This window comes from Diaphorina citri, unplaced genomic scaffold, assembly GCF_000475195.1.
Source record: "Diaphorina citri unplaced genomic scaffold, Diaci psyllid genome assembly version 1.1 scaffold940, whole genome shotgun sequence".
Classification (NCBI taxonomy): Eukaryota; Metazoa; Arthropoda; class Insecta; order Hemiptera; family Psyllidae; genus Diaphorina; species Diaphorina citri.
The window spans coordinates 55,591-66,962 of record NW_007378371.1 but is presented as its reverse complement, the minus strand read 5'-3'; the positions used below and the strand labels follow the sequence as shown (position 1 = coordinate 66,962).

The 11,372-nt window shown below is 43.5% G+C and overlaps 1 protein-coding gene across 1 annotated transcript in view; it reads right to left on the bottom strand.

Annotated features, from left to right (window-relative positions):
• LOC103513210 (receptor-type guanylate cyclase Gyc76C) overlaps positions 1–11,372 on the bottom strand; it is a gene marked incomplete in the record, with an annotated part of 53,885 nt that overhangs the window by 30,076 nt on the left and 12,437 nt on the right. The window contains 7 exon segments of the mRNA XM_026826473.1: positions 2,289–2,470; positions 2,817–2,889; positions 3,031–3,110; positions 3,544–3,715; positions 5,005–5,216; positions 5,975–6,121; positions 9,928–10,174. Of these exon segments, the coding sequence (XP_026682274.1) occupies positions 2,289–2,470; positions 2,817–2,889; positions 3,031–3,110; positions 3,544–3,715; positions 5,005–5,216; positions 5,975–6,121; positions 9,928–10,174 (1,113 nt within the window).

The window sequence follows — 11,372 nt, the reverse complement described above, 5'->3', positions numbered from 1 at the left end:
TATACATACCTCTCTCCCCTGTACCGCGCCCTCAGTAGCTCCCACCAGCCAATAGGTGAGCACCTCGCCCTTCCCCTTCATACAGACCACGCCCCTTTCCTCCACTATGTAGCCGCCTAGTTTGTCCAAAGCGGCTTTGCACGCGGGTGAGATGTGTATGCGGAGAGGTTCGCCCGTGCTTTCCAAAAAATTGAATTTTCAACCTTTTACAGTTATTTTTTCGGAGTTTTGACCTCAGATTTGGATTTTTCCCAACTTTTTACATGGGAATCGACCCCTTTTTATAATTTTTACCCATTTGCAACTGCTCCATTCTTCTGATTTGTTCCCCAGGTATCGGGAAGCTCTAAGGGTTAGGTGGTAGAAAACGCCTCCGGCGTTAACCTCGCCTAGTGGTTACCTTCCACTCAAGAGTCTATTATTATTATAATACTCAATACTTACTCCTATAATACTGATGTTCCCCAATACTGTCGTTCTCAGCACAGTGCCTTAGCTCGTGTAGACCAAAGTCCGTCACTTGTAGAACCCATCGACTCGTCACTACACAATTGGAACCGTGGTACCCATGTTCATAGCGGAGGTGACCGACAAAGAAATCCGAGGCACCCTCAGCACCATGTTCACGGGCCACCTGTACGCCGGTATACTCTTCTCCCTTTGCGTCGGTCCCTACATTCATTACCAAGGCCTCAACATCATTCTAGCAATCATACCAATCATCTTCCTAGCTACGTTCACCTTTATCCCAGAGACGCCTTACTATCACGTTATGAATAATAATCCCACCGGCGCGAAAAATTCCCTCCAGTGGTACAAAGGCTCGGGGGAATCCGACGATTTGGAGGGAATTCTCGACGAAATCGTGACCTCCACGAACGAAAACATGAAGAACAAAAGCGGCTACGGGGAACTCGTCTCGAAAAAACCGTACAGACGGGCGCTTATTATCGTACTCGTCACGTCGTTTTTACAGCGTTTGAGTGGTGTGAGCACGATTTTATCGTACGCCTCGACGACTCTTCCCGAGAATAAGGGATTAATAGGCCGTACGGAATGTATGATTATTTTTTCCGTACTCCTAGTGGTGACGAATTTCGCGTGCTCCCCGCTTGTCGATATAGTCGGGCGAAAGCCGCTTAATATGCTGTCTGCATTTCTGAGTAGCGGCGTTATGTTAGTCCTGGCCGCTTGCTTCTTTTGGGATCTCCCCTACTGGGTCTCCTACACGTTTACGTCGCTTTTCGGGATAACCTACTCCTTAGGGATAGGTATCATCCCAACGACGCTACTTTCGGAACTTTTCCCTACGAATGTGAAGAGCTCCGCGGCTTCTATCGCGTCTATCGCGTTCGCCCTCGCGTCGTTTATGATCAACAAGTTCTACAAGATAGTGCAACTGAATCTGGGCCTGCATTGGATGTTTGTGTTCTACGCGGTAGCTAGCGCGGCAGATAGTGCAACTGAATCTGGGCCTGTATTGGATGTTTGTGTTCTACGCGGTGGCTAGCGCGGTTCGCCCTCGCGTCGTTTATGATCAACAAGTTCTACAAGATAGTGCAACTGAATCTGGGCCTGCATTGGATGTTTGTGTTCTACGCGGTGGCTAGCGCGGTCCATGTGGTGTTCACGTTTCTGTTCGTGTTTGAGACGAAAGGGAAATCCTTCCAGGAGATTCAGAAAGTGCTCAACAATGAGAAGGAAGAAGATGCGGTGCCCTTGTGAAATGACTCAGTTTATCATACAGGGAGTGAGTTGAAATAAAGAACTTGTGAACTACTCGGTCAGAGAGTCAGAGCTAAATAAATTTCGTTTGGACCTTTGCAAGTAGACATGTGTAAAGAGTGAGTGAGTTATAAAAAAGATCTGCTCTTTTCAGTGAACTACTCAGATTCAAACTTACCTAACACTAATTGATTATTATTATTATTTTTTTTTATTATTATTTAACGTAAGCCCATCCCGTAGTATGTCTCTCATCAGATGGGCGAGAAGAGACACAATACTTCCCATTTAGGTGCTGGGTCAACACGAGAACACCAGAAAGTAACCCGTTGAAATATTTGCAATCGAAAAACGAGTACAAATTTTTGTCGATGGTGGGATTCGAACCCGGGACCTTCTGCATGGCAAGCAAGCGCGTTACCACTGGACCAACCGTGCAAATTTTTGTCGATGGTGGGATTCGAACCCGGGACCTTCTGCATGGCAAGCAAGCGCGTTACCACTGGACCAACCGTGCCCCCCAAAATTTAGTTTCAAGTCAAATTTTATTAGTCATATCTTACCGGTACTGGCCCGTGCAGGAACCCAGCTACGGGAATCATATTGAACGGGCAGGAGAACTGGGACTTCTGGCCTTGCTCATTGATAACGCTGAATTGAATATCTTTAGGTTTGAATGCGAGCACTGAAAAGTTGCCCTCGGAATCCCCATTGTCATCTAGCTTGATTGTGGAACCTGTTACACCTGGAATAGAATAGAATTAAATAGAAGAGAGAAACGTTTAGGTTTGAATGCGAGCACTGAAAAGTTGCCCTCGGAATCCCCATTGTCATCTAGCTTGATTGTGGAGCCTGTTACACCTGGAATAAAATAGAATGGAATAGATCTGGATAATCTCAGCTATTATGGCGGTACCATTCAGAGCTACGCTGTCTATTTGTTCCTAGTAGGTGATTTCATTCACGCCCTCACGTCACGTGAGCTCGCATGACGGGGCCACGCTGTCTATTTGTTCCTGAGTCAGATTGGTACCCTGCCCTCACGTCACGTGAGCTCGCATGACGTGAGGCCAGTGTGTTATATGACTTACTATGATAGGTGCCTCGTTTGATAATCTCAGCTATAATGGCGGTACCATTCAGAGCTACGCTGTCTATTTGTTCCTAGTAGGTGATTTCATTCACGATAGCCACATTACCCTCACGTCACGTGAGCTCGCATGACGTGAGGCCAGTGTGTTATATGACTTACTATGATAGGTGCCTCGTTTGATAATTTCAGCTATTATGGCGGTACCATTAAACTTTAGGTTTGAATGCGAGCACTGAAAAGTTGCCCTCGGAATCCCCATTGTCATCTAGCTTGATTGTGGAGCCTGTTACACCTGGAATAGAATAGAAGAGAGAAACAATCAATAACAATTTATTGATGACCTGCCCAAAGACAGAAATAACACTATAGAAATATCACTTCAACTTTTTCTCAAGAAGTTTGATAGAGGGAACTGTAACTGCTAAGGTCTTATCGTCCCGAAATCGAAGAGAGAAGTAGGACAGGATAGGAGAAAGCCAGCCGTTTCGAGAACGGACCTTTTTCGTTCTCGGAACGGCTGGCTCTCTCCTATCCCTTTCAGGACAATATGACCTTAACAGTTACAGGACGATAAGACCGAAGAGAGAAAAGGAAGACAGGAACGAACATTATCCGGTCAGGATGAAATCCACCCCGGGCGGGAATCGAACCCGCGGCCTAGCCGATCGTAAGATTTAAATAGTGGTTGGCGAGATCTGGAGGTTAGTGGTTCGAGTGAGACTTACTATGGTAGGTGCCTCGTTTGATAATCTCAGCTATTATGGCGGTACCATTCAGGGCTACACTGTCTATTTGTTCCTCAGTCAGATTGGTACCCTCTCTATTGAGGAGGGCATTTAGGGCGTCTGCATACAGCCGCACGCTGTCGTACAGGTAGGCGGCGTAGATTGAAATGATCTGGAATAGAAAAGAAAATCGAAAATTATTGGATTTTTTTTAAAGAGGTTTTGATAGAGGGAACTGTAACTGCTAAGGTCCTATCGTCCCGAAAGCGAAGAGAGAATGGAAAAGGATAAGAGATAGCCAGCCGTTCCGAGAAGGAACCTTTTTAAACAAGTATTCGTCTTAAAGATTCTCCTAAGTATCCTCTCTGTTCCTTAAGCTCCCCTATGAACTCTTCTCATCCTAACTCCTGCCCCGCCTTGGAAGCCAGCAATGACATTGTAGAGAAATTCTGGGATGCAAACAGGGAAAAATGGCCTACCGGTCAAACATTCCGACATTTGTAACAACAATAACACACAGGTCTACCTTGGCGGGAATCGAACCCGCGACCTAGCACAAGGCAGACGCGCTAACTAGGCCTGGCTACAGCCGCACGCTGTCGTACAGGTAGGCGGCGTAGATTGAAATGATCTGGAATAGAAAAGAAAATCGAAAATTATTGGATTTTTTTTTTTTTTTAATTTTTTAAAGAGGTTTTGATAGAGGGAAAATTGTAACTGCTAAGGTCCTATCGTCCCGAAAGCGAAGAGAGAAGAGAAAAGGATAAGAGATAGCCAGCCGTTCCGAGAACGAACCTTTTTAAACAGGTATTCGCCTTAAAGATTCTCCTAAGTATCCTCTCTGTTCCTTAAGCTCCCCTATGAACTCTTCTCATCCTGGCTCCTGCCCCGCCTTGGAAGCCAGCAATGACATTGTAGAGAAATTCTGGGATGCAAAAAGGGAAAAATGGCCTACCGGTCAAACATTCCGACATTTGTAACAACAACAATAACACACAGGTCTAGAAAATTCGCCCTTGGCGGGAATCGAACCCGCGACCTGGCACAAGGCAGACGCGCTAGCTAGGCCTGGCAATAGAGAAATTCTGGGATGCAAAAAGGGAAAAATGGCCTACCGGTCAAACATTCCGACATTTGTAACAACAACAATAACACACAGGTCTGGAAAATTCGCCCTTGGCGGGAATCGAACCCGCGACCTAGCACAAGGCAGACGCGCTAACTAGGCCTGGTCATATTTCAATAATCTTTTTACACTTTTAATGCCGCCACTGGTCGCTACTCGATTAAAGTAGCTACTCAATTACCCTCAAGAGACTGAATGCACCCCGAACTCCAAGCACAGAGCTGGAAATACTTCGAACCCGGGACTTCCGGCGTCCTGGCCTGCTGCTGCTATAGGGGGAAAAATAGCTCTTTAATGTTGCTAGATTTTTGGTCTAGCGTTGTTTGGGTACTCACCTTCTCAAATTGGAAATCGTTCTGGTCGGGCTGATAGGGGAACTTGTCCGTGAAGTTGAACGGATCCAGGGTGTTGTACTTCTTCACTCGCTCTACAAACTGGGCATAGTCCGAGCCCGGAGGTGACAGAACTACGACCAATAGGGAGCGCGCCCGGGCATACAGGTCTTTCATCTCCAGACAGGACTTGTGTCGATTCATATCCGCGATCCCTGGAGGTGATAGAAATAATATTAGTTAGTAAAGCAACCTCCGTGCCCGAGTGGGTATCACAATAGGCCAGCACGCCTAATGCGGATAAATCGACAATAGGTGCCGCAACCCAAAAGGCGAGATGTCTTCGTAGAGGATGGAGAACTTCTTCCAGTCGTAGTACTTGAGGAGAGCGATCACGGATTTGGTTACCTGGAATTAATAGAATAGAATAGTATGTCCCTTGTTTATCCTGCTCGAATGAGACTAAAAAGTCTAATTTTACATAATTTGCCCAAACAAAAATCTAGCAACATTAAAGAGCTATTTTTCCCCCTATAGCAGCAGCAGGCCAGGACGCCGGAAGTCCCGGGTTCGAAGTTTTTCCAGCTCTGTGCTTGGAGTTCGGGGTGCACTCAGTCTCTTGAGGGTAATTGAGTAGCTACTTTAATCGAGTAGCGACCAGTGGCGGCATTAAAAGTGTAAAAAGATTATTGAAATATGGAGAGAGAAGAATGACAGGATAGGAGAAAGCCAGCCATTCCGAGAATGAACATTATCTGTTCAGGATAAAATCCGTCCCGGTCGGGAATCGAACCCGCGACCTAGCGCTTACGAGGCAATATAAATTTTATTGAAATATGGAGAGAGAAGAATGACAGGATAGGAGAAAGCCAGCCATTCCGAGAATGAACATTATCTGTTCAGGATAAAATCCGCCCCGGTCGGGAATCGAACCCGCGACCTAGCGCTTACGAGGCAATATAAAAATACTCACTGTAAAGATATTTGTGCGCCTCAATCTCGTTGTAAGTCATGAGATCCACATAGATAACGAAATACTCTCCGTTGGCAAACATATTGAGACTTTGCATGACGGCCATCAGCTCTATCAGACTAACCACTGAGCCCAGGAACACGTAAACTGAAACAAATGAGAAAAACAATCAATAAAATTTACTGACGGACTGCCCAAAGTTAGGGTTGCCAAAACGACATAGCATACTACTAAGAAAAAACTGTTACACTAAAATGAGATTTAAAAAAAAACACATGGATATTAAATGGTATAGGTGATTGCTAGGTGTAGGTGTAGAAATTAGACTATTACACTTTGAAATTAGACTAAACAGATGAAATTTGTTCTCGGAACGGCTTGCTTTCTCTTATCCTGATCTCCTTTTCTCTTCGATCTAGGGGCACTAAGACCTCCGGCGTTACGAGTTCCCTTTTAAACCTCTTTTTTTTATAACAATAAGTAGGCTTGCCAAACGTCCCGAATTGGCCGGGACAGTCCCGAATTTCAGGGGGTGTCCCGGCGTCCCGTTCAGTTTTTCATTTTGGGGCGTTTTGTCCCGAATTCCCGTTTTTGTCCCAGAAAAAATTCGGGACGCGTTTTTTAACTTTAAAATTAGGTACCTACCTCTATAAATCAGAATTTGTTCTTAACTTGTCTTGTTTAAATTTGTCATGCTTTCATCAGTTTGCTCTTCCACTTCTTTGCTAAACCTTTATAAACGAGAAAATGTTGTATTAAACAGCCTTAAACGAAAAAATGAGCTGGTCCCTTGGATTCGCGGATTTCGCGATTATGTTCGCGGATTTCGCGATTATGGTCGCGGATTTGGCGATTATGTTCGCAGATTTGGCGATTGTGTTCGCGGATTTCGCGATTATGTTCGCGGATTTGGCGATTGTGCTCGCGGATTTCGCGATTATGTTCGCGGATTTCGTGATTATGTTCGCGGATTTGGCAATTTTGTTCGCGGATTTGGCGATTATGTTCGCGGATTTCGGCGATTATGATTCCGCGGATTTCGCGATTATGTTCGCCGGATTTCGCGATTATGTTCGCGGATTTCGCGATTATGTTCGCGGATTTCGCGATTATATGTCTCGCGGATTTTTCGGATATGTTCGCCGGATTTCGCGATTAATGTTCGCGATTTCGCGCGATTTATGTTCGCGATTTCGCGATCTATGTTTCGACTGATTTCGCGATCTATGTTCGCAGGATTTGGCGATGTATGTTCGCGTGGATCTTCGCGATTTACATGTTTCCTATGGATTTCGCGATTTATGTCGCGGGATTTGGCGCGAATTTGTCTCGCGGGATCTTCGCGATATGGTGCGTCGGATTTGGCGATTTGTTCGCTGATTGGCGATTATCGGTTGCTCGGATTTCGCGATTATGTTCGCGCGATTTGCCGATTCTCGATATTCCGGGAATTTCGCGATGTATGTTCTCGCATTGCTCGCGATATGTTCGCGGATTTCGCGATTACTGTTCCTGCGCCCGGCATTTTCGGCGATTATGTTCGCGGGTTTCGCGATTATGTTCGCGGATTTCGCGATTATGTTCGCGGATTTGGCGATTATGTTCGCGAATTTCGCGATTATGTTCGCAGATTTCGCGATTATGTTCGCGGATTTGGCGATTATGTTCGCGGATTTGGCGATTTTGTTCGCGGATTTGGCGATTATGGTCGCGGATTTTGCGATTATGTTCGCGAATTTCGCGATTATGTTCGCGGATTCGCGTCCCGAATCGACATTTTGGATATTTGGCAAGCCTAACAATAAGTAATAAAAGTATGTATATTTTTACTATTATTTTTTTAGGTCCAAAGAGATCCGGTGTACTTATACTATTATCCGGTGTATACTAGATAACTATGAAATAAAGCTGATTTACAATCGGCTTCACGTATTATGATACTGAGATGATTTATAATTATTTAATTATACTAGATAGACTGCTGTTTTCTTTAGCTAACATTATCTAGGTGCACTGATCTCAGACCTTGTTTACATCAAAAGATTGGGTAACTGAGCTTGGTCGAAAACTTCATATTAGCAAGCGGGGATAGCACGTTGGATGATGGATCACTCCGGATGGGTGACCATCTGGGCACTTGTGGGCTGCTGTCTTTTCTCTGGCAGACAGAATGGAGGGTAGAACCCCCGTCATTTAAAACCTTTGACGTTTAACTCCTTGGAAAAAGAAAAAAGCTGATTTACAATCGGCTTCACGTATTATGATACTGAGATGATTTATAATTATTTAATTATACTAGATAGACCAGTTTTCTTTAGCTAACATTATCTAGGATCTGGGTGCACTGATCTCAGGCCTTGTTTACATCAAAAGATTGGGTAACTAAGCTTGGTCCAAAACTTCATATTAGCAAGCGGCGATAGCACGTTAGATGATGGATCACTCCGGATGGGTGACCATCTGGGCACTTGTGGGCTGCTGTCTTTTCCCTGGCAGACTGAATGGAGGGTAAAACCCCCGTCATGTAAAACCTTAGCCGTGACGTTTAACTCCTTGGAAAAAGAAAAAAAAGTCTTTGGAATGTTTGAATCTTATCTCCTATTATTTCTATTTTTAGTACCGCGTTAAAAACCAAACGCCAAGAAACAAGAAAGTGATCATATTTAAAAAAAAATCCCTAAAATGAATGGACCTCTTCTGGTGGTGTAGTGGCCCTCCAATCGACTTACTCCGGGTTCGATTCCGAGTGTTCTGTATCACATTATAGTAGTACACGTCAAAACAGCACGGCATTTGTTTTTCGCAGCACGTATGTCGGTCTTGCATTCGATAGAAATGGTTCACGCTGATGTTGGCCTGTTTGGCTTCTTTGTTGAGGGAATCTGCCACGGTGGTCCAAGGCGAGATGTCTTCGTAGAGGATGGAGAACTTTTTCCAGTCGTAGTACTTGAGGAGAGCGATCACGGATTTGGTTACCTGGAATTAATAGAATAGAATAGTATGTCCCTTTTTTTTATAATCCGCTGAGGTTGGCCTGTTTGGCTTCTTTGTTGAGGGAATCTGCCACGGTGGTCCAAGGCGAGATGTCTTCGTAGAGGATGGAGAACTTCTTCCAGTCGTAGTACTTGAGGAGAGCGATCACGGATTTGGTTACCTGGAATTAACAGAATAGAATAGTATGTCCCTTGTTTATCCTGCTCGAATGAGACTAAAAAGTCTAATTTTACATAATTTATTTTTACCAAATGGAATCAAGTATCCGGAGGAAATTTAGGAAAATTAAAATGGACATTACTTACGTCACGTGAACTCATGAGGAATCAGAAAGTTTTAGTTCAAGTTTTATCATATTATTGTAGGTAATCTCATTCAGGACAGCCACAATACTATCACGTCACGTGTTACACTGCTTTTTTTTAGAGGTTTGATAGAGGGAACTGTAACATCTAAGGTCTTATCGTCCCGGAATCGAAGAGAGAAGAATGACAGGATAGGAGGAAAGGGTGGGGGTGTAATCTTGGGGGGGGGTGCAATCTTGAAAGTTCAGGGTTCCGCAAAGATGTTCATCTTTTGAAAAGGGTTCCGCGGGCCAAACTAATTAAGAAACACTGACTTAGACTATCCTTCTAACCTTTGTGAATATCCTTCTAACCTTGGTGCCTTTAAATGTCCATGCCTTATTTCATCCCATGTCTAATGCTAGTCGGAACCAAGTGACAAATTAATTTATGATGAAATTACGTACTGTATGGTTCATGCTATACACTCTATACAGGATAAGAAAGTGACCTGTTGGGGGGATACTGAATTGCCAGATTTTGAAAATTTGGACCGATTGCAATACTTTCTCATTACCTTGTATAGGTTCCCTATACGTAAGGGTAATAGAAAGTAAAAATCCCTAAAATGAATGGACCTCTTCTGGTGGTGTAGTGGCCCTCCAATCGACTTACTCCGAGTTCGATTCCGAGTGTTCTGTATCACATTATAGTAGTACACATCAAAACAGCACTGCATTTGTTTTTCGCAGCACGTATGTCGGTCTTGCATTCGAAAGAAATGGTTCACGCTGAGGTTGGCCTGTTTGGCTTCTTTGTTGAGGGAATCTGCCACGGTGGTCCAAGGCGAGATGTCTTCGTAGAGGATGGAGAACTTCTTCCAGTCGTAGTACTTGAGGAGAGCGATCACGGATTTGGTTACCTGGAATTAATAGAATAGAATAGTATGTCCCTTGTTTATCCTGCTCGAATGAGACTAAAAAGTCTAATTTTACATAATTTGTTTTTACCAAATGGAATCAAGTATCCGGAGGAAATTTAGGAAAATTAAAATGGACATTACTTACGTCACGTGAACTCATGAGGAATCAGAAAGTTTTAGTTCAAGTTTTATCATATTATTGTAGGTAATCTCATTCAGGACAGCCACAATACTATCACGTCACGTAATGGTAGTGTGTTTCCTACCTTTACTTGAGTCTGACTTACTTGAGTATCAGGTGGCTCTGTTCTGGCAAACGTAGGAATATGAGATGTCTTGTCATCCGAACATTTCTGAAACAAAATACAACGAAAATTTAGTTCAAAGCTCCGGGTTCGATTCCCGAGAATGGCGAATTTTATCCTAAACAGATAAGGTCTGTTCTCGGGACGGCTGGCTTCCAATTTCCAATCCTATCATTCTCTGTTCTCTCTTTGATTTCGGGACGATAAGACCTCCGTTGTTACAATTCCCTATATCATTCCCACCAGTTAGATCGAAGCTGAAAGTTCGATTCCAGCCAAGGGCAAACATTATCCTCTCGGAACAGCTGGTTTTCTTCGATTCTGTACTCTTGCTCGGTTTTTGAAAAGATACTAAAGGGATAATGTTCGTTCTCGGAACGGCTCGCTTTCTATCCTGTCCTCTCTTCGCTCTCGAGACGATAGGACCTCCGTTGGTACAGTTTCCTCTATCAAACCTCTTAAAAGAGCTACATTTTCATCTTATCTCTGGTGTTTACAGCAGTTCTAGCCTTCCGTGTAAACACACCTAGTCATATATCAGCGTCAAAATAATAATAATAATAATAATAATAATAATAATAATAATAATAATAATAATAATAATAGTGCTTATTTATACTGTGTACGTTTATACATGCCTCGCACTAAAAATATTAGATATAATATATTTTTCCACTAATTATATATAAATAACGTGCTCTGCTCGGGGAAACATGTTGTTCTGCCTATGTAATGTTTTATGTTCAATAGTGTCCAAGATCTTATTTAATTTTTTAATTATATAATTCCCGGTTTTTAATGTCGTCCTAGTGTACAATCATAACTCTTAAACTGGTGTTATTATCATCGATCGGGTGACGACCTCATTTCCCTGAAAAGTCAGCGATAAGCTC